The 22,623-nt window shown below is 35.9% G+C and overlaps 3 protein-coding genes across 4 annotated transcripts; 2 read left to right on the top strand and 1 right to left on the bottom strand.

Moving 5' to 3' along the window:
• Positions 1 to 5,151: 5,151 nt before the first annotated feature.
• LOC141586232 (MICOS complex subunit MIC10-like) lies at positions 5,152 to 8,653 on the top strand. The gene is made up of 3 exons (XM_074407402.1): positions 5,152 to 5,456; positions 6,651 to 6,793; positions 8,350 to 8,653. The coding sequence occupies exons 1-3, from the start codon at positions 5,318 to 5,320 to the stop codon at positions 8,362 to 8,364; spliced, it is 297 nt and encodes a 98-aa protein (XP_074263503.1). The 5' UTR covers positions 5,152 to 5,317; the 3' UTR covers positions 8,365 to 8,653.
• Positions 8,631 to 10,700, bottom strand: LOC141586231 (uncharacterized). The gene is made up of 3 exons (XM_074407401.1): positions 10,447 to 10,700; positions 9,566 to 9,834; positions 8,631 to 9,235 (listed from the first exon to the last, which is right to left on the bottom strand). Exons 1-3 carry the CDS (start codon positions 10,567 to 10,569, stop codon positions 8,707 to 8,709), a joined length of 921 nt encoding a protein of 306 aa, XP_074263502.1. The 5' UTR covers positions 10,570 to 10,700; the 3' UTR covers positions 8,631 to 8,706.
• Positions 10,701 to 12,393: 1,693 nt separating this feature from the next.
• On the top strand, positions 12,394 to 20,147 carry LOC141586230 (transcription factor MYB58-like). Of its 2 annotated transcripts, XM_074407398.1 has the most exons (6): positions 12,394 to 12,521; positions 13,341 to 13,488; positions 14,386 to 14,544; positions 15,079 to 16,979; positions 18,308 to 18,437; positions 19,108 to 20,147. In XM_074407398.1, the coding sequence occupies exons 4-6, from the start codon at positions 16,841 to 16,843 to the stop codon at positions 19,772 to 19,774; spliced, it is 936 nt and encodes a 311-aa protein (XP_074263499.1). In that variant the 5' UTR covers positions 12,394 to 12,521; positions 13,341 to 13,488; positions 14,386 to 14,544; positions 15,079 to 16,840; the 3' UTR covers positions 19,775 to 20,147. The 2 variants fall into 2 exon arrangements, with proteins under 2 accessions (XP_074263499.1, XP_074263500.1); XM_074407399.1 differs by lacking the exons at positions 12,394 to 12,521; positions 13,341 to 13,488 and adding an exon at positions 13,555 to 13,940.
• The last annotated feature ends 2,476 nt before the right edge of the window (positions 20,148 to 22,623 follow it).

Below are 22,623 nucleotides of genomic sequence, written 5' to 3'. Positions count from 1 at the left end.
TCATTACGGTCATTTTGGCGATAATTAAAGTACATTTGAAGTCCGGGTCAAAAATCGTCTTCATTTCCTAAAACCGTTAAATCCCGAGTCAAAGCAATGTGCTTGTCTACCTAAGGTTAGGATGTCATAAAATGTCATGGGTATATCTCATTTTGAGTCCCATGTCACTTCATTAGGCTAAACTTAAAGATTACATTACAAAATGTGCATTTCATTTAGCTAAAATGACAATCCGACCTTTAGGCCCGTTTTATAAGGTGATAACGACTTTTTTGGGTCAGGCCTATTTCACAAAAAGTTATAGATCTCTTTCTTGGCTTTCCAACGCCACCAAAATTACCTTATTCCGAGTCTTGTAGAGAAAGTTATGCCTAAAATACGACAGGCTATCAAACGCGCTTTCTTGCGCAGGAGGAACCCGCTGGGGAAAGGACGCATCAAGTGCTGTGCCTCTTCCAAGGGACGCAGCACCTGCTGCGCCTTTTCTCAAGGTTTTCTTTTTGTCCAAGTTTCCGTGTTTAACCTAAGTCGGTTGTTTCCGGATCTTTCTCTCCTTTCCTAAACCCTAATTCCGTGATTAGTATAAATAGAGACATTCGGTCTCTCATATTTCTCATGCGAGTGTCCGCCCTTCTCTTCTCCCTTTGCATTCTAGACCACGTTCTTACTTTTTAGCGTCTACGTGCTTGAACTTTCGACCACGTAAGCTCGGATCTTTCTGAGTACCAGCCTCATTTTGCATGACCGACCAATTTGACCAACTCCACAATTAATCAACTTAATCAACCTTATTCGTTTTCCTCCTAGAGGGCACTTTCGTCGTACATTCGAGTCGAGCATCACTATACGTTAACTTAGTTCATCTCGTTTCGTCAAACATGTAAGTCTGAGGGTGTAAATCCCTATTTTTAATATTGTTTTTTATTATTGTAATCATTAATGTAAGATTTATGTCGAAAACACACTTAAAACCGATTTGTAAAACCTTGTTTTAAAACCCTTTTTACGGATTATCAGGAGACAAACGTCGAGAAAGACGCAAAGAATCCATTGCCTCTTGAAGGGACGCAGCACTGTTAACGCCTCTTAAATGAGGGGCGCCAGTTCTGCGCTTCCTTTCTTCTTCCTTCGTCTTTTGTTCGTCCTATTGTTTTTATTTCGCTTTCAATTGTTCATTGTTCATTAATACGACAATTTAAGTATGATAATTTTCACCTGTAATTTATTAATAATTCTTAATAATTAATCCATCATTAATTTCCCGACTTAAATCCCTTATAATTCATATTTGCGGGTTTTCGTCATTCAAATCAATTCGGGATTTAGAAGTTCGATTCATCGATATTGAGTCTCTGGAATTCACCATTGATATATCTTTCATCTGTTATTTATCGTCACTATCATTAATTCGTCATTAATAACTTGTTTAATCTAATTAATTCGATTAATTTGTATTTGTAATTAACCTTTTAATCTTGCATATAATTAGTTCTAATTAATTTTGTTCATGTTTTATCGTTTTTTATGACCTCATTCACATGTAAATAATATGTTAATCACTTCCATCCGAGTCAAATAATATAATCGAGCATTAAAATTAACCAACGAACATTAACAATTTGCAATTTCGGCTTCACAGCCAGAACTGAGCTAAGGAACAAACGCAGCGACTGCTGCGCCTCTTCAAGGACGCAGCCTTTGCTGCGCTACTTTATTTCTGGTTGAGTTCTCTCCTCCTAACTCCCGTTTCTGCTTTGGCCTAGTTTATTAATTACGTATTTAATTAACTATTAATCGTATTATCACTCTTAATCTGTTTGTTAGTTTATTTAGTCTTTCTTTTCTAAAACCATCCGTTTTAAATGTATTTTCGACATAAATCAATAAATCCAATGTAATTATTGTATTTTTCTTTATTGTATTTTTATTGTATTTCTTTATTATTGTATTGCTTGTATGCCTTCACATGTAATCAACATTAAATTTCTACCTTGACATTAATTGTATGCTAAATTACGTGATAACCGACTTAGTATTAATTCTCACATGCTAGGATTAAAATTAGAGCTGGCAAACAATGACACGACACGAAAACACGACACGAACCCGACACGAAATTAACGGGTTTGGATTGAGACTTAATGACCCATTTATGTAAGTGGGTCGACACGAACACGACACGATATTTAATTCAGTTGGGTTTGGGCTGACCTCTTTAAACACGAACCCGATACGAATGACCTGTTTACTAAAGTAATCCAATTTTTTTTGGGTCCTCCTTCACATAAATATACTTAAACTTTCCAAATAGGACATGACACGAGAACACGACACGAACCCGACACGAAACTAACGGGTTAGGGTTGAGACTTGATGACCCATTTATGTAAGTGGGTCGACACGAACACGACACGATATTTAATTGGGTCGGGTTTGGGTTGGAGGGTTTGTGACCCGTTTATATGTGACACGAGCACGAACCCGACACGACCCGATCTGTTTGCCAGGTCTAATTAAAATAATGGATGTTGCATTGCATGCATATAATCGACAACATATCGAGTATAGATAATTTCCCTAATCATTAGTAGAGGCCGCTATCGAGGCGGGTGGGATTAGGTGTTCGATCAAAAGAGCTTCCTAATACGTACCCTCACCCCTTACTCCAGATCTCTGTGAACATCCGTGTTCATTGACATCCACGAGAGTCATTCTAGACACAGAATGCTAAGGGTAACGAGTGCTTAGTGTTCATGTCACTACTTTGTGTCTTGACATGGCATGAGGTATTCGAACGGTTTCCAATTTTCCACAATAAATTGGTGGCGACTCCACAAATGCACAAGGAAAAGCTTGCTTCGCTTTTCGCCCCCGTGGGCCCGCGTCCACACCCATTACCACCTAAAGTCTCAGGATGCACTAATTGGTCTGATATGTAAATTAAAACTTGCCTCTTATATCTCAGATACTGTTATATTTGATAATTTGTTTTTTTGTTCATGAACATCATTTTATTAGTGTGATTTATAGGGAAAGTTAATAACTTGATCGGTTGTTTAAAGTTATGTTTTTTCTTTATGTCATGTACAAACCATTACTTCCGGTTGTGATGTGCCTTTAGGTTGTATTGCTGTAATTCTGGAGATATTAGCAAAATATGACAAGATCGATTCTGGTTATGATTCGTCTTCCGAAGGGTGATGTTTTCCAAGTTTGTTCACTAATAGGTCGCACATTTGTCGGCCTATGCTTAAGGGTGTGTGTTTTCAGGTCTAAGATGTTTTGGATACCATACATAAGGATTCATAGAAATGGCGTCTATTATAACAAGTGGAAATTCTTGCGAGAGCGGGTGGTGGTCCCTCACAACAACCTTTTCATGCGCATTCAGTCGCTTCATATGCTCTTTTCTAACATTTTAGTATTTCACCCTAAATGCAGCTAACCCGTAATAACGCGACTCTGGAGCCTACCATGATACCCATTCAGTAGATGAACACTGACCGGATACCAGCCTTGTGCAATAGATGTTCTCTAAAGCAAGGTTATGATAGACATGAAAGTTAGATGCCGAAAGGACTTCTGAACGAAAAAATGGACAGTAATTTAACGTAATTCTGTTCGAAGTCTGATGCATGTTCATTATGTCATGTTACATTATTAATCCTGTAATATTTAGTCGTATCGAATAGTAACTTATCACGAGTGTCAAGTTGTTAACAAAGCATACACAATTCCTATTTATCTTAATATGCATTAAGGTAGACGAGGAATCTGAACCACGCTCCATATTAGTTGATGATAATCTGTTTAGAGGTGATGAGAGTTACTCAAATGCTGCATATCTGAGTGTGAATAATTCATTTTCTCAGGTGGAAGGAGTCCAAAGGTTAAATGGCCGAGTTATGGATATTGAGCAACTTGAGAGGTAGTTTATTCAGAAGTTGAATTCCTGTATAAAGCTTGAAGTGATTTTCATTAACTGGCTTCCTTTATGTTTTCTTGGGGAGATATCAGTACTCAGTTGCCTTAAGTTTAACAATTTTCCGCTTCTATAAGATTATCGACACAATTTGCCTTATTTTACACCAGCTCTAATGTTCCCAATATAAGTGGGATGGTGAACCGCTTTAGCCGTGGCAGTTTTTAAGTTTTTTGGACTTACAGTTGTTAACAAAATTGACAGGTTCCATATGAGGGTTTGGCGCACAGGGTGTTTGAGGACTCATTAGCTGACCAAAGCTTGAGGAAGATCCACTTCAGGGCTGAGGACATCGGGGGCCGCAACGTGATCACTAACTACTGAGTATTTGATCCACCCTGGGAATAGCTTCTTGGTGCAAAGCTGCCACATAGACATTCGACTTGCCTGACCTATCTGCCCGATCTCCTTTGCTTTTCATTTTCAACGGTCAATTATAAAACTATACAGGGATAGACATTGGAATTCAGTGTTCTTATATATATGTAAATTAGGAGTTGCCTCTTATATTTAGAACACACTTACATTTGATAATTTCCTTACGGTTCACGAACAAATTTTCCTTAGTGTTTTCTTGGAAGACAATTAATAAATTCATTCGGTGTTTTAAGTTATATTGCTTTAAGTATGTCATGTTCAGACCGTTAATTCCGCTCCTGATTTGCGCTGAGATTGTTCTGCATATGATGAACTTATATATGAGCTTGAAAAAATGTTCGATATCAAGGGAGAATTCAAGTATTGGGATAAATAGCCTACTGTTTAACAGATGAGAAAGGTCATATGAGCTTTGTGGGCAATGATCCATACCTGTAAGTGATATTCTTTACTTTCTCGAAATTAATTTCTTACCAGAAGAAAAATGAAGACTGATATACCTTCTTCTTATCTATTTTCATTTGGAAATTCTGCAAAATGGTAGCAAAATTATATATTTACTCAAGTGAGCATGTCACGCAAATGAGTGGTAAATGCAAGTTATATTCATCATCGACTGACGATGGCACTATCATAAACGTGGACACAGAATGACCCCAAAAAGAACTAAAAACGAAAAACCCGTGCTTCCCACGGGTGCCAAAACTAGTTAAAATGTAATAACCATATACGAGGTACTAGCCAATAACCACAGAGCATAATTTTGATCAATTTGAATCCAAGATCGAACCAAACCGAAAAGTTCGGGTTTAGTCTTCGGTTCAACCGCGAGTAAACACCCCTAAAAACAACCACTTTTTTTTTTCACTGCTACCTTCATTCAACCCAGAAAACAAAGTAAGAAATTTACACAAAATTCAATCCCTTTGATTTGATCATAAACTTCAACCCAAATCAATGGCGGAAAAAATTAACGAAAAGGGAATTCCAAAAGATTACGACTTGGATGCAAAGTGGGACGCTTGTCTTGATCTATCTCTCCGTCGTTTTGCTTACTCTTCCGTTGCCGGCGCTTTTTCTGGCCTCCTTCTTTTCCGTCAGTATTTAAATTCTCCGCTAATATTTATTTTCTATTTAAATTATTTGGTAATTTATTTGATTTGCATGATTTGAAACATGCCCATTTGGTTTAATTTGTTTTTTCTGAATGAATTAATTGTGCAAATGATGTGTTCGATGAATTGATTCTTTGGGGTTTTCAGATTTATCCCTGTTTTTGGTTTAGGAATAATTTTGGAAGTCAAAATTTAGTTAGGGTTTGATCACAAATTCTTGTTTAAGACAAGCATATCCGTATTAAACTTAAAATGGACCAAATATGATAGATGAAGCTTCTCCCATCTATCAAGTGGAGTGCTATTTGAGGCGTTTTAATCTTAAGACGGATATGACCGTTTTAGTAGTGACAACCTGGGTGTAATGAGTGATTTGTTTAGGTAAGGGAGATTTTTGTGGTGATGATTTAAAGTGTGTAGAGGTCAGTGGGAATATTGAGCTTTCTACTTGCAGTTATTTGTTTATCAGTGTAGCGTGAATTTAATTGCATAATTTAGATGTCGGAATGTTTGAATAAATGTCATTGACGCTATATCAGAAATGGCAATTGATTGAAGTTGGATTTGTTGGCCGATGCGTCATCTTTTGTGAGCTAGGGCTTGCTTTGATTGAGGGTAATTGTTATGGGATAATGGAGCTTGAAACTAAGGAGGAAAAGAGTAAAATGACGAAGAGAAAGAGTTGGTTAGGGAGGGTAAAGGGGTGGTAGTGGAACTATTACATTCATATGAGATTATGCATTACTATAGGGGGAGGCAGATAATCGTTACCTTCAATGGCTAGTTATTGCTGATTTTTAGTATCTACTACTTTGTAATTTTCCTCTTTTACCTTCGGATTAGTTACGACCAGTCTTGGGATAAATGTGATTGTTGCCAGTTTGTGGTTCACGAGCTCATGTTCTGTTTGTTTTGAAATACAACTGTGCGCGCCAAAAAGTTCAAATTTTTATTGTCTATGCTTCTCTAAGAACTGCTCCTATAACTTTGAGGTTCGGTTTTAGTGATGCAAAAAGGAAGCTGTATCTTCTTTCCATAAGTACTCTGATCTCATTTTTTGGCCATGTCGTGTTATTTACACTTGTGATGTTAGCCATAGCTAGTTTATGGAATAAAAGGCATCATGCGACTGATTTTTAAGATTGATACTGGTGTAACTCTCGTCTGTCTTTCAGGGAGTCCTGTCACTCGTTGGGCTTCTGTGGCTTTTGGAGCTGGCGTGGGACTTGGATCTGCTTACTCAGACTGCTCGCATTTATTTGGCAAGCCGACAGCAACTTTGAGGCCTGCGACTGTTTCTGAAACCCCTGCTTCCCAGGCAAGTTATCTCCGTCTGTTCATGTACTCCATCATAAGCTCAATAAAGCATCTGCCTTGTTGATTTTTTGGCCTATTTGTATTGTGAAACGTCGAGTAATCAAGTTAAGCCATTTACCTTTTGAAATCCAAGGAGTTTCAGGGAAAATGCATTTTAGCTTTGCAAGAAAAAGTCCCAGGTTTCATAAATTTAGTAAACCTGTGGATAAACTAACTTATTTATATATAGACTAATTTCTTTTGAGCAATTTAACTTTCAGTTTAAGAATTAAGAACAAGGAAAGGATGTCCTCTCGGGGCATCTGAGAATGATTCGAGAGCTTAGCTGTAAGACTAATGGCTATGTTAATAGTTGTCATGGGTTGATTTTTGACCAGGGTTGAGTTTTAGTTATAGTACCTCCATGATGAGATAAATGAGGGGACTCTAATCTTCTGTTTTTAGTCTTGTCTATAACTTAAGTTACCAAAATGTTTCTGTGGAAGCTTTGTTAGAAAATATCTTTACGAGGAATTTGTTTGCACTCCATTTTTTTAATTAAACTTCAGTATATATCAATGAAGTGTAAAAATATCTCATCGGGTGCGAGGAAGAAAATTCAAAGCAGTTCCAACAACATTAGCCTAGTGCCTCCAGGGGTAGGGGGTCGGAAATTTTGTAAAGCAGTTGGTGAACGAAACTTTGTAGAGCTCTTTATTTGCTTTGGCATATGAGAGAATTTGCGTACATCCGACCTCCCTTACCTCGCAATTTGCAAGAGCCATTGAGGATTGGGGTAATGTTGTTGTATACAATATAATAAAGCAAAAGACTAACTAGTCTGGAGGTGCTCAATATACTGTGTATCAATCATATGATTCGATCCATGTTGAAATTTTCTGCCTCTTTGTGTTGCTAACACAAGGGTAAGGCTCCGTACATATGACCCTTACCTCGCAATTTGTGGTAGCCTTTGTAGCAAGGGGTAAATGGGTATGTTGTACTAGAGGGTTGATTTACTTTTTCTTTACTGCGCTATTTTACAGAGCGAGGAGTTTGAGAGGCATTAAGTCTCTAAGATTCCCGGGGTCCTGAAGTATCCAAGAGTCTGTAGTCTAAAGTATAAAAAGGGTATCCTTTGCCGATGGGTTCTAAACCAACCATTCTTGAACGATTACATTTCAAAAACCTCCTACGCATGTAAGCATTCGTGTTGTTGCTTTTTTTAGAAACTTCTGAAGGATGTATACATATTGGAAGCATATATATTAGATGAATGTTACTTTGTAGAAGCTGCGCTGCAATTCCCTTCCCTTTTTATTATCACCAAAAATTATTTCTATAAACCCAAGTACACGAACGCTGATTGCTACTTGTGATGTACTTTGATGTTTGCTTGTTTCAAAGGACTCTGCTTCATCAAATAATTTACTTTTCTTTTCCTTTGAAAAGGTCACTGATGCTCTTTCATTGGCATTAATAAACATTGAAAACGAGGATTCGTCTTTCATCGATCCGGTTGCTCCTGCATTCTATCTTCGGACTATCCTATTGCTTACCAACCTTTTTTGTTTCCAGGATGCACAAGAGTGACTTTTACAGTGAACTACAGAATGCATTGCAGTGGACTAGTTTTAATCAGAAGGCTTGCTACTTTGATTAACTTGATACTATCCAACTGTAAAACTCAAAACTGTTTAGATGGGTCAATCTAATACCCCGTAATCCATATACTGCAAATTTCTCATAGAATGATATTTTTGTTCCTGTAACTTTTGTTGTGAGGTAATTGCACTTGGATGCAAGGTCTTGTCATTCGAACTGGGTTGATTTTGTCAGGCATACTTATGAATAAGTGATCAGTCGGCTTCAAACGCAGATATTTTCATGATGATTAATTACAGTAATCAAAGAAGTACAGAAACACTCGGCGACTCAGTTTTTGTTTAACAAGCGGTCTGATAACCAGTTTCTCATGATCATGAAAGCTTTGTCTGCATCGTCATCTTCTTCTGGAGTTTGAGGTCTATGTACAAACCCATGTCCTCTACCCTCGAAAACCACCACCCTGGACTCGCTTCCCAGCACATTACCAACCTCATTAACTTCCTTAACTGGAACAAAAGGGTCATTTGACCCTGTAATCAATAAAACCGGCACTTTCACATTCTGCGCAGCAGCCTCATCCATTCTGTACCCGTAGAAGGAAACCCCTGTTCCAAATGTCGATTTCTTGTCTATGGCTAGCAGTTCTAGTATACGAGCACCTCCGTAGCAAAACCCTATCAAACCCAGCTTCTTATCCGACCCTGCAGCCTTGAATTCATCAACCATCCATTTTGTTGAAGTGGCAATGTCGTTAGCCACCCTTTCGGGTTCTTGTTTGGCTAGCCATGGCTTTAACAAATCTTCTGATCGATCCCTTGACCATGGATCCCCACGAAAAAGATCGGGCACCAAGACACTGCAATTTCAAACATTAAAATCAGTGATCCTAGAGACTGGTCAGGTTTGTGCAGGGTCTTTTCAGGACGGACAATTTGTGACTGGATAGGATCATTTTGAGCGCGGCTCTCTTTAAGGTGCGCTACTGTTGGTGCAGGTCATTTTCGAGTCAACGGTTTCTTATCAGGTCAACCAGTTTTGAATCGAGTCATTTAATGTCATGTCGTAGCATTTCAAATCCTGTCTCTCGGGACTGGGTGGTGTCTAACGGCGGGTTCAATATTGTTTACGCCAACTATTGTCATATCATCTAAGTTCTCTGTCATACAGAAAATATGAGAGAACATACTTGTAGCCATTGCAGGCAACGCGGTAAGCAAAGTCTCTATTGTAGGAATCTTCCAACCCAAAAATGTCCGATAATAACAAAATTCCAACTCCATTGTTGTTCTTCACTGCGCTGAAGAAAAGAGCGTTTATTCTGTCACTACCTTCTCCGATTGTAAGCTCTGATCCATTCACCAATTCACAGGCTTCTATATCCAATTCTTCTTTCACTTCAACTTTGCTGCATCCCACAATGTACCTTTTCTTTTGTAGACAAAAATTCCATCTTTTCTGAAATCAAACTGAATTATCACTGTTAGGGTACTCATCTCTATACACAATCTATTTTCAGCAGCAACATCAGTCAGTACGTCACAAGTCGTCGAGACTTGAGACAGGGTAAAGGGTGTCAAATGTACGCAACTATGTATACCTATGTAACTTTTAACGATTTAGTGAATGTTTTGCCGTATGTAGGAACACTGTGCATTTTGGCATTGACGGGATTTGAACCCAGGTCATGAGTAGACCTGTACTCGGGCCGAGCCGGACTCTTCCGGTCAGACCCGGGCCATGCTTGACCCGGGCCTAAGCCCGAGGCGGTCTAGACTGGCGGGCCTAACATATTTTTTTATTTTTCCTAAAATAGACGGGCCAGGTGGGCCGTGCTGGGAAAATGGAATCCGGGCTGGGCCAGGGGAGGAGCGGGACGGGCTGGTCGGGGCAGGCCGAGCGAGCCGTTTGGGGTGGCGGGCTGTGGGCAGGTCGGACCTTGGCAAGGCCGGGATGACCCGTGCTGTTGTCCAGCTCTAGTCATGAGCAAAACCTCACATGACTTTAGCAACTAAATTAGTTGACATCTGCATGAACAATGTGCATATAAGAAGGCAATAACAAACTTACAAGCGAAGTTGATGAGGGCAGGCTCGAACTGGCGCAACGTCGACTTAAGAAACAAAAGCCTGGGTCTTTGGCGTGGATTAATGGTGGGAATTCAAAACACCAAGGGGATGACAGTAGTCCCATATTGATATTACTGCTGTATGATTGTTTTGCTGATACAAAATGAAGAACTTTTTTTATGTGTGATTTTTAGCAATGGTATATGCCTATAGAAACTATTGATATCCACCATTTGATTTCAGATATTTTGTGCTAACTAATTCAACGTCTATAACCGTAGATTTCAAGTGATTGGGCTCTCAATCAAACGAATGCAAGGGAGTAGGGACACCCTCTTGGTTTTTTTTGGCTGTTTTAGAGCAACTCCAATGGACAACAACAATACGATCTAGCTTGATTTGCCACATCGATTTTTCAAGTTACTGATTTTTCAAATTGATCATCTCCAACTACGGACTACAACATCTTGTAGAACTGCATGGGTCCCACATTCTTACTTTCATCCAATGAGATAATTTACCTTTTATTTTTTCAAAACCAAGCCATGTAGCTTGACAAAGCTATACGTCATAAGTTACTTCTTGATTTTTCTCACTGTAGTTCATGTTTATAATTTTGTAAATATTGCAAGCAAGTCCTTAGATATAAACCATTGGAGATGCTCTATAGATTCGTTTCTTACTCTCTTTTTTTAGGTTCGACCCATCTAAATATGTTTGCGTTAAACTAAATTAATAGTGAATTTTGCGGATATCTTTGGTGCTGACTATCTCGGAAATTTGATCTACTCAACGGTACAATAAGCTTAAAAAATCTCTCATTTTACAAACTTATGGAAAATGATCACCTTTTATCAAATTTCACAATATATGATCTACGAAATTGAGCTTATCATAATTTTCATGTTTAGGCTCTCCGTGAAAACTTTAATCATTTATTGGTTTAAACTTTAAATACAGTGATTTGCAGGCTATTGCGTATACTCGAGGGTTACCTAGTATGCACCGAAGGTATCGGCTGCGGATTCTCTCCTCACCAGAAAAGAAAAAAAAACTTTTTTTTTTTTACAAATTATCACCATAATCATATCATTTGCTCATCACCAACATCTTTCTTTTCTTAATTTCTAAACTTGTGTTAAAACCCTAATCATGAAATTAGAGCTATTTATGCATTAAGGGTAGACCTGACAAAATTGATTCGGTTCAAACGGTCCAATCCTAATAATTCAGCCAGAGCTCGACCAGACACCCAAACTGTGGACCCAAGTTAGACCAGTATATAACATGACCGAATATTTATTTTGCAAATGAACTATCATCTCTAAATAACTTGATAATAACACTAAAAATGATCTGATTCCAAATAACCCGACTCAATCCATTTTGACCCAATCCCAATAAACCCAAAATAGTACAAACCGAACCAAACCGAACCTAACCTGACACAAATGACCCCAAAACAACACAAATTCTCCATTATGACGGAGGGTATCCGTCACAAACTTGTGACGGATACCATATCGTCTCACAAAAAACCCATAAGGGTGAGAGAAGGAGCACATGGGGTGGGTGCCCACCTTGTCCCCTCTACCCATTTCCACTCACATAATACCCGTCGTAATATCCGACCCGTCACAAGGAAGACCTACTGCCAAAACAAAGGGTATACTTCCTCCCCTCCAAACCAAAGGTTAACAGTTGCTTTTTGGCACTATTCAGGTCGTAGGGAATCTTTGTTATTATTCTTAATGTATAAGACAAAATATAGTCATGTGAGATCTTGTTTGATTTATCGTCATAAATGCTATAAGAATATCAAATTTTTATAATTTTTAATAATGTGTAACTAAAGAATATGCACGTTATAAAACATGCCTCGACAAGTGTGATAAATCAACTGTAACCTTTGGTCTGAATGGGAGGAAGTATAACAGAATTTGGAATGTACATTCATTCCAATATTCTATCGTTACCCAGAAATTAGTAGAGTTAATCTATGCAAAGAGACGGTTCACAATTGAATGATTGCTGTTCAATTTACCATGATAACTTGCCAATATAATTGCTTCTGTGGTATTATTCTTTTACCTCCTCAATTATTATTGATTTCTGATTTCTAACATACTTGATAAAGTTATCCCCCAGTTTTCAATTTGCTAGATCACCAAGTTAAGAATTTTTTAATACCTAAACTACAAAAAGCTTAAACTGGGTATTTGATTTTTTTCAAGATATCTTGTGGGTAGTAATTGTTTGTAGAATTTGAGTTGATGAATTAAAATAAGCAATGTTGTTGACCCTAGTAGTGCCTAAGGGGTCTTGCTTCCTTGGTATTTTGTAGTGTATTTTTTCTGGGATTTTTAAGAATGGCTATGATATATTGTTTCAAACAGTCAGGAATGAATTTTGAAAGTATATCATTGCTCGAGTTTACTTTGGACTATCAGTTAGTGGGTATGGTGTTGCAATTGATAAGAAGTACGAAAGTTGAAAGCAGATCATTGCTCGAGTTTACTTTGGACTATCACTTAAGAGTATGATGTTGCAGTTGATGATTTATTGCCAAGTCTCTTGTGTTTGGGGTCAAATTTAGTGAAAAGTTACCATTTTGGCAGCCTAGACTAAGTAATTTCCCGGTGATCTATACTTGCTTCTATATAAGCATTAGTTCACATTGGTCAAAGAAAACTTTTAATTGATGGAGTGCCGGATAGTCCATTAAGGTTATATGCTTGCAGGTTGAAGCTATTGAATGCTGAGAGTGTGTAAGTTTGGCCGTTTAGAATAAGCTAGAACTGGTGCTTGATTGTTTTTTATGATGCATAGATGGATAACTGAAGGGTTCTCCAACCAAGCCATGTTTGTTAATTCTTTGTCGTATTGATAATCCAGGCCACTGTATTTTGCAAGCCTGGGATCATGAAGCAGCCCTATTAATTCTTGATATCTTATGAGACTTCAATACGGCATCAGAAGTATCATAGGGAGATTGGAGTTGTATGATCATTTGTATGGTGAACAAACTCATAGATTCATTCAGGTACACTATATCCTAACTGTGGGGCTTTGTTCAGCATCTGATTTACAGTAATGTACATTGATGGTTCTTTTGGTTGTTTTACGCAACCAGAACTGTTTTTAGAGGCACACCGCACATATAGCTTGTATCCCGAATGTTTTCCCAAAGACTCTTGCCTGTGGTAAAGTCCTCGGTAGGGAAGGGGAGGGGGTACAGTATTTAGTTTGGGAAGTTATTGCGATTGCAGAGTACAGAACACTCTTATGATTTGATTGCTTGGTACCCATATGTAATCACCACGTAGCAGCTTTATTATCAAAGCCGACATATTTTATCTTAGAGAAGCTACTCTTTTCATTATCTGATTAATGATTTTTAGCTTCTTAAATAGTTTCACGGAATCTCAAAAACTTTTATGTACTAGTTATTGTTTTCATATCTCAGAGACTTCAAGACCTTGCCTTTCTTCTAAGGTAGGTTCTCGATTTACTGGATACTCAGATATCTCTGCCTTTTGCCATTAAGGGGCGTGTTAGTTTGGCAGTTAAGTGATATGAACTTCCCCTATGAACTTGGCATATACCCTGATTGGCAAAACTTTTATGAGACGGTTTTACATGTAAGAGTAACAACCTTAGAATATCTAAGGGTTAGGTTGATCTGACATGTGAGATCGTCCAATGCTAAACTCGCTGCTAACAGAATTAGTGATGCTCATCTGGGAAGATTTTCAGTATGTTATTCGGAATGCCTTGAATTTTAGATTATCCTAAGTGGCATATGCTTGGTGAGTCCGGTAGACTTCATTCCAGATGGTATACCTTGCTAACCCAAGATAAATTCACTCCTGTCTCTTACAAAGTGCTCCTTATAAACATCAGTAAGCAACATATAAATCCTGCATATTCTGTTTTGTAGGTACACTTGGAGTAATCGGTCTTTTTGATGATTGAATCCTATTTATCTGTCCGTTCTAGTTTTTCGTCATGGAGGCCGTGGGGATACATGAAGTTCTTGTTCGAGTCAAGAATCAATAGGCACCATGCACACATGCAGTATCCCACTTTGGTGGCTAATGTACGTTTCAGTAGATTATCATTGCATATTGCGTGCCAATGACACCAAGATTAATCCATGATTACTTCTTCACTGATGTTTCGTTCTCTGTTAAATGGTGTTAATGTTACTTCTATGGTTTTTTGAATTTATTATTTTTAGATAACAAGCATGAACTCGATACTTAAAATTGATTATTCTTCATTAATGAGATTTGGTTCTCACAATTATGAAATTTTGTTGCACTTTTTTTTTACTGTGAAGTATGGGTCACTTGATGCAATTCTTGACGCTAATTTCATTACCAGTCATCTGGGAACATCTTGTTCTGCTAATGCAGGGTAAAATGCATACATATAAAAACCCCTTTACCCCACGATTTTGAGGAGCTCGATACTAGAACAATCGAATAGGTAATAGAGAAGACAATCATTTATCTTGGACAGAATCATTCTATACGCGTCTATGCTTGTCTATTCCAAAAATACGTTTTTTTTGTTTTTTCCCTGTTACTGCAAGAGTTGAACAAAAGAAATATTGGGTCCTGAATTACAGGTATTGATGCGTCGTCAGTGGAGCAGATTCACTGAAAAAATCTTTGAAGGAGGCTTACAAAACCAGATCACTGAGCCTGAATCCTGCATGAAACTTGCATATAAATATTGAAGATTATGAAGGTAATAGTTTCATGCTGCAAAATAAAAAGCTGCATGTTTTGTGTATTAACTACTTCAGTACTACTCCATATGTCTTTATGTGGTTGTGTTCAACACCTTTATGTGAATTATTATATATTTGCCACCATTTCTATCTGTACATTAACCCAAAGTACTTACCTGTTATTTATATACTCTTAAAAAATCGAGTTTTGAGGTCGTATCTTACTACATGGTTTTCCGAAAGACAAAAACTCAATGCATGAGACCGTTTAATGTCATTTTGAGACCGAGTTAATGACTTGATTATACGTATAAAATGGTATTTTTTCTGCTAGTTGTTAATTAAGTATGATGTTGTATAGTAATACACTAATACTAATTGTAAGATCATCACTACGTCATTATTGATTTATTGCCTTAATCAAATCTCTTTATTTGTTGGATTTCTGTTAAAAGTAGATTAGTGGCCACTAGTGTTTTACTTCCCTTAACATAAACCTTAAGGGGTCACCATGATTAGATTTAAAAATAGCCTACAACAACAACGACAACAACAACATTATCCCAGTGCATTAAGGACTTCCGCAAATTAACCGCAAATTAAATAAAGGTAGAGGTATTAGTTCTTGAGATGTTTTCTACAGTACTGTTTATGGAGAGGCAATGTTAAGACATAGTCAATGTGCAGGGTGAGCTATTGTGTATGATTGTAGTTGGGATGTCAAAGAGTAAGTGAGCTTAGTTAGGTAATCAATAAAGTACATTTATCACTAATTAATCTCTTAGTTTTCTTTTCACTCTTAGTGATCTTAAGTTGTTAACACTCGCATTTCTGACAATAGCATGATGTCACTCCAATGCAATCTGAAAAGAAAAATCACTTGAACCCAAAAAAAAAATTAAATAAAATTTTAAAAAATATATAAAAAAAATATGATGGTTATTTGCTGTGACGGGTTTTGGAGTAAATGATAAGAAGGCTGATCGAGGTTTGTACTATTAACGTCGTCCGTGTGAATATTAACCCATTAGTCTCCCTTAGGGTGGAGGTATCCATCTTAATACTAAAACGGGCCAAGTATCATCCCTGGGCATATAAGACAAATCTGTTGTTTTTGTCTTATTCATGTTATTTGACCTGTCTCAAGCTGAAGACAGATACATCCAGTCTTGTATAAGAATTTGAGTAATTTTACACTGAAATGTGAAAAATCAGCAGGGGTTGGACCTCCTTCTGGCATAACTAAGGTCCACTATTGGTTATTTGAAACTCAAACCACTAAACAACTAATTGACTAATGATTAAAATAATTGTAGTGACTACTTAGTGAAAGAGTTAGCCAGTTCTCCTAACTGAAGAAAAATGTGGCATTCATACAAATATTATAAGTAAGATTGGTCCAAAGAGTTTGGTAAGAGGGGAGAATCTTGCTATTACAACGTTAGCGTAAGCAAATGCCATGCATATCTCACTATAAATACATAGTGCCCTACTTTATTAATTATTATTCATATTTTCATACTTCTATAATCCTTTAACAAAAAACTATATATCATCACCATATCTTATCTTTAGACTATAAAAGGACTTTAATTAGTGTTTAGTAGTGTTGGTTGTTGTATATAAAGTTGAGTATATAGAGTAGTATTTTGATATAATGGGCAAAGGACGACGGCCGTGTTGCGACAAGGCGGGTGTGAAGAAGGGACCTTGGTCTCAAGCTGAGGATATTAAGCTCATCTCCTTCATCCAAAAACATGGTCATAGCAATTGGCGCGCTCTTCCTAAACTTTCAGGTTTTTCTTTTGTTCTTCACTCTTGATTGGCATGTGAACTTGAGATCACTATCTGACGGGATTTGAACTCGAGTCATGAATATTATTGTTCAATGACTTTATTAACATTCAAAGCTAGCGGACATCTGCATGCATTTTGATTTCATGTTTATTAACTCAAATCATGTGTACTAACTACTAAGCTGAAAAGTTGGGGTAGTGTATATAATACAACCATAATCAGTGGCGGAGCCAGAATTTGACTTGTTGCTTACCCAATACTACTGTCACATTAGTAGTTAATATAATGACCACGAGCCCACGATAACCGTTTTTCTTTAGTCATTAAGAATAAGTTGTCATCATCTCACATGTATCGCGAAGACTCTTTAAATAAAGAAAGTTCGAAATACATGTGAGATGGTCATGAATCCTCGAAATGATAATACTGTATATACATACGTCGCGACATTTTCTCTCTTAAATTTTTAATCATAAATTGTTGCATCTAGTATTTTAGATTTTAAGGAGATGGTTTTTTATTTCCTTTCCTCTTCTTTATCCATGAAGTCATCTAAATTTTGGCCACACGTGTGAAATGATGAAGGTGAGAGGTTTAGGAGTAGTTACTTAGTCAACTATGTAAACTAACCAATGAAATGGCATGACTTTAAAGTAAAACTGAGAGGGTTAGGTAAACAAGGTCAAAGAAGATTACAAATGCAATCAACTCTTTTGAAATAAATTTCAACATGATGGAGTAAAGTATATAATTATATATTATCTGTCTATGTCAAAGTTGTTGAATGATGTCCCAATCTAAACTAAAACAAAACAAATAATCATAAATTAATAATAAACACGACGAATTTAGAGATTTATTGAAAGACTGCGTGCATCCAACCATTTATTTCGTAAGACCAAAATTCTTTTGATGTCAAAATGAGTTACCGTTTGAAGTTGATGTGTTATCGAGTGTCTTATTCTGAATCAGAAAGGCACTCTCGGCCAAGACAACAAGACTCCAAGAGTACTTGTGCACTATGTTATTCTGACTCTTCTGATTCTCCACGTACTCGTGTCCGACACTCGATACTCGGACAAAGATATATGATGCTTCGACACCTCAGTTTAAGCCAAAATATGCATTATTTTATAAACACGCATCAGTGTCGAATACTTCTAAAGGAATATGAGCAACATAACTTGTGAATCTTATTAGAGACTTAATTAGTCATTGTCAAAAGAGGCTAATGATGGTTTTACATCCACTAATTGTTTGCTTAGAGGACATAATAAAGTTAAGTCTATATGTTAAAAGATGATAATGAAAGAAAGGTTGTTTTCAGGGTTGGCAAGATGTGGAAAAAGTTGTCGTCTGAGGTGGGTTAATTACCTACGACCTGACCTCAAACGCGGTAACTTTACTCCTCATGAAGAGGAAGCCATTATCAAGTTGCATCAAGAGCTAGGAAACAAGTATGTCTCTACATCAATCAATGTTTCTCACTTGTCATATGAAAACAGTCTCTTATTAAGTTATTGAAAAACCATTTCTTCGTACCCTTTTATGTGTGTATAACCCTTTATTGTTGATGTTGACTCTACTCGACTTTTTAATTTATTAGTACCTATTTTATCGTCAACTGTGACCATTTCTATACCTCAATTGACTAATTTAACCGTGACCATTACTATAAGTAAACCAATTTATATCATTCGTATAGGTTATACTTCCTTCATTCCAATCAATTTTATACATTTAATTAAAATATAACTCACATGTATTGAGAAACCATTTCTTCGTACCCTTTTTGGTACGGATTTTTACTTTAAATAGTAAAAATGACCTCATAAAAAACTTAGTGTGTTAAGAGTACACGAGGAGGCTTGCTTTATATCATATTCGTTGTCTTGGAACGAAAGGGAAAAAACCATCTAAGAAGAGCGAGAATCATAGCTACTATTTTCATGTTTCATCTTGTGCTCTAGTACGGTATTCACTACTCTCTTCGTCTTACACTTGCTTTGTTTTCCCATCATAAAATAAAGTGTAAACTATTCACTGAGAGAAGGAGTAATTCACTAATGTCTTGTTTATTGATGACTTGTAATAACAATTAATGTAACTATATTTATGTAATTGCAGATGGTCGAAAATTGCGTCCAAATTTCCAGGAAGAACAGACAACGAGATTAAAAACGTATGGAACACCCACTTGAAGAAACGACTCAAGGCCAAAGAATCTAAACAAAGCTCCATGGAGTCATGCAACACACTATCAACAACCACATCCATTGATGAACCCCTTGATGAAAGCATGAAAGACACCTTAGAACACTCTAGCTCATCTTCAACCACTTATACTTCAATTGAAGATCTCGGTCCCATAATCGATGATCTAGGAGATCCCGTCTCTACCATAGTCGAAAACATTTATGAGAAGGATGAAACAAGCGCGATTATAGACAACAACAACAACAACAACAACAACGAGAATAACTCACTCGATGAGCTAATCGAGATCCCATTTGAACCTAATTTAGACATATGGGACTTGTTAGATGGTGATAACTCTAATTCAACTCATCTTAGTGATGTTAACTTCAATGAAGTTGACACTCTTGATGAACTAGCCCCGGAAATCGACAACTTAACCAATAATCAAGCGAATAATAACAATGACGGAAACTGGTGGTGGTTAGTGTATTTGGAAAATGAGCTTGGACTTAATCACAATGAATCAACATCACCACAATCTACCATTGGGTCGAATCACGGGTCGGATCAATTATTCAAGGGTGTTGAGAGTTAAATTCAGATTTAGTTATATCTAATACTTACCTACTTAATTCAGAATGTTGAGGTTGTCCTAAGTAGTTTAAAGTACAGTCAAAGATCAACAAAGTTTGTCAAATTTGTCTGTTGATGTTGGATCAAAAAATTTCCAACTTCTTTAATTATACTATAATTTTAGTTACCAAAATGTAAAAAAAGTCACTGTGGGGTCATATGTTGAGCCCTTAAATGTAATTTAGAAAAATTATGATATAATCTCATATGTAATTATGGTTGGATGGAAAAAAAAATTATACATCCAAATGTACAATAGTAATATTGTACAACAGATAACGGTATAAAATGTAACAGTGCTTATGTATATTTTCTTGAGCGTTTTAAAGTCCTGAAGTTGCTATATTTTCATCTTTTGAAGTCAATTCTTAAATTTAACGCAGCTTTATATGTATTATTTTTTAGTTACATTATTACAAGTTTTTTTACTTGAAGTTTAAGTGAAGGAGTTCAAAGAGTTTACATTAAAACTCATAAACTTTACAATAAAACTTGAAAGTTGTAGTTATTTACTATTCCCTTTGTCCTGATTAATTATCTCCATTTTAAGGTGGATTAATCATTAGTTATTATATCTATTTTAGAGCAAGTCCAATGGTAAGCTAGTTGCAACTAGCTTACCATTATCATATCACTTTTTAAGCTAGTTTAATTTTAGGCTACAAATTTATTTTAATGGTTTAGCTTACATTTTAACTAGCTTGACCCAAATTTTAGTAAATCAATTAATTTCTATTTGTTGTATTTTAGTGTTAGGGCCAAATAAGCTACTAGCTTAATGAAGTTAGTTGCTTGTTTTAAGCTATCCTACATGGAGTTGTCCAATGGTCTAGCCACTAACTCTTATAATAAAGTTGCAAGCAAGTCCTTAAGGTAAATCATTGGACTTGCTCTTATAATAAAGTTTAGCTTGCCAAGTGCCCATGCGCAAGTGGTTGAATTGTAGTCTAATTTTATTATTAAAATGTCTTTTTTCTTATATTTCCTTGATCTTTGTGCTGAACTCAATTAATAACCGGTGATATAAACCATAAACTGTAATCGGTATAATAATGTGTTTTTGTTTACAAGTTATAATGATGCACTAATTGGTACAATGAAGTCTCTTCTGAACTATATTTAAAGTTCAACATTGACTAATATTCAGTTAGACTATGTTACCTTGTATAAAGTCCTATATCAAACTAGAATTTCAACATTGAGTTGTTTTTAAAATCTTTATTTCACATTACTTTTCACTTCTAAAATCAATATTTTCAATAATGGAAGTCGATATTTTGAAGTTTTTTCCTGAAGGATCTAATATCGGTGTTATCAAAGATAAACAAATAAGTAGGACGAAGGAGAAAACTTCTACTATTAGGCTTTGCATCCCTTATTTACTAAATGAATAGGAATTCTCACATTTTCTCTCTAAAAAGCATCTTTTTAAATAAGAAAAAATAACTACAATTATGTGCATTTACTAAAAAAGGAAACTAATAATTACATTTTTATTACATTAAATTATTATCTTTAATTAAAATTAATCTTTCAATCAAATTATATTATTTTCACTTCTAACTCCAAACTATAATATCTTAATTAAAATATAAATAAAATTTATATAAAACTATAAATTGCTAAATCTTTTATTGATACTATTATTTAAGAATGACTTAATACATGCTACATACAAAACAAAACTGAATCACTGTTATTACTTTCGTGACAAAAAAAAATTGAGATGACTAAAAAATTGAATTCATTAACTTTGTGGGTAAAAAATATTTTGTTTTAATACATTTCAGCAAAAAAATCTCTTGATTAACTGTCAACAAAGCAAAATACAATAATGAGAAATATGGACAATTAATGAAATATTATTATTTTATAAGTTATTTATTTATAAAAAAAGAATACTATATATACCGTGCCATTTATTGCACGGGGTCTAAATTAGTTATCCAAAAACAAAAACCACAAATACTATCCTACAACCAGTTGTATAATAGCATTGTACAACGACCTCAAAGTTGTTGAGCTCTTATACAAAGTTGTTGAGCTATTTTACTAGTTATTGAGCTATTTTACGAAGTTATTGAGTCTAATAATTATTCTGTTAAACTCAATAATTTTGTACCATAGCTCGATAATTTTGTTAATAAAGCTCGACAACTTTGTAACAAAGCTCCACTACATTGAATAAGTATATACAACCGGTTGTATAATATATTAACTGAAACAAAAACGGACTAATACGGATGATAAAAAAGAGAACAAATATTCAGTGGGGTCCAGTAGTTTACCAAGTTGGGTAAGTGTTATGGTCAAATTGTAGGCAGGAGTTGGTATTTGGTAACCTTCACATAATATAGTACAACTTTTCACTATCTCGTTTGTTGGTTTTAATTTTTTTTTTTTTTTTTTTTTTTTTTTTTTTTTTTTTTTTGGTGTTGATCAGGAGTATCCCTTACCGATAGTTGGGGTAATCTCATTCGGGGTACTGAAGGCAATTTAATGGGTTGATCATTCCCAAGTTTGACTTTTTCATTCGCAAAAGTCAGGAATCAGGAATCGAACCCCTAATCACTTGTTTAAGAAATGAGAGCCCTTATCAGTCACACGAGCCAACTTTGGTTGTTGGTGTGAATGTGTGATGACTCGCTCAAATTATTTCAAAGGTAAATCATAAATGTCTTTGTTTATTTCTCTCAAGCAATCTAAATGTTTGAATGTTGTAATCAAACATGTATAGTATTAAATAGTTAATTAATCCTTGTACTCTATTTAGAAAGGGCACTTTCATACTTAGCATATCAAGTTGTGGCA

The sequence above is a fragment of the Silene latifolia genome, chromosome 6 (genome assembly GCF_048544455.1).
Source record: "Silene latifolia isolate original U9 population chromosome 6, ASM4854445v1, whole genome shotgun sequence".
In the NCBI taxonomy this organism is placed as follows: domain Eukaryota; kingdom Viridiplantae; phylum Streptophyta; class Magnoliopsida; order Caryophyllales; family Caryophyllaceae; genus Silene; species Silene latifolia.
This window is presented reverse-complemented; position numbering and strand designations above follow the sequence as displayed.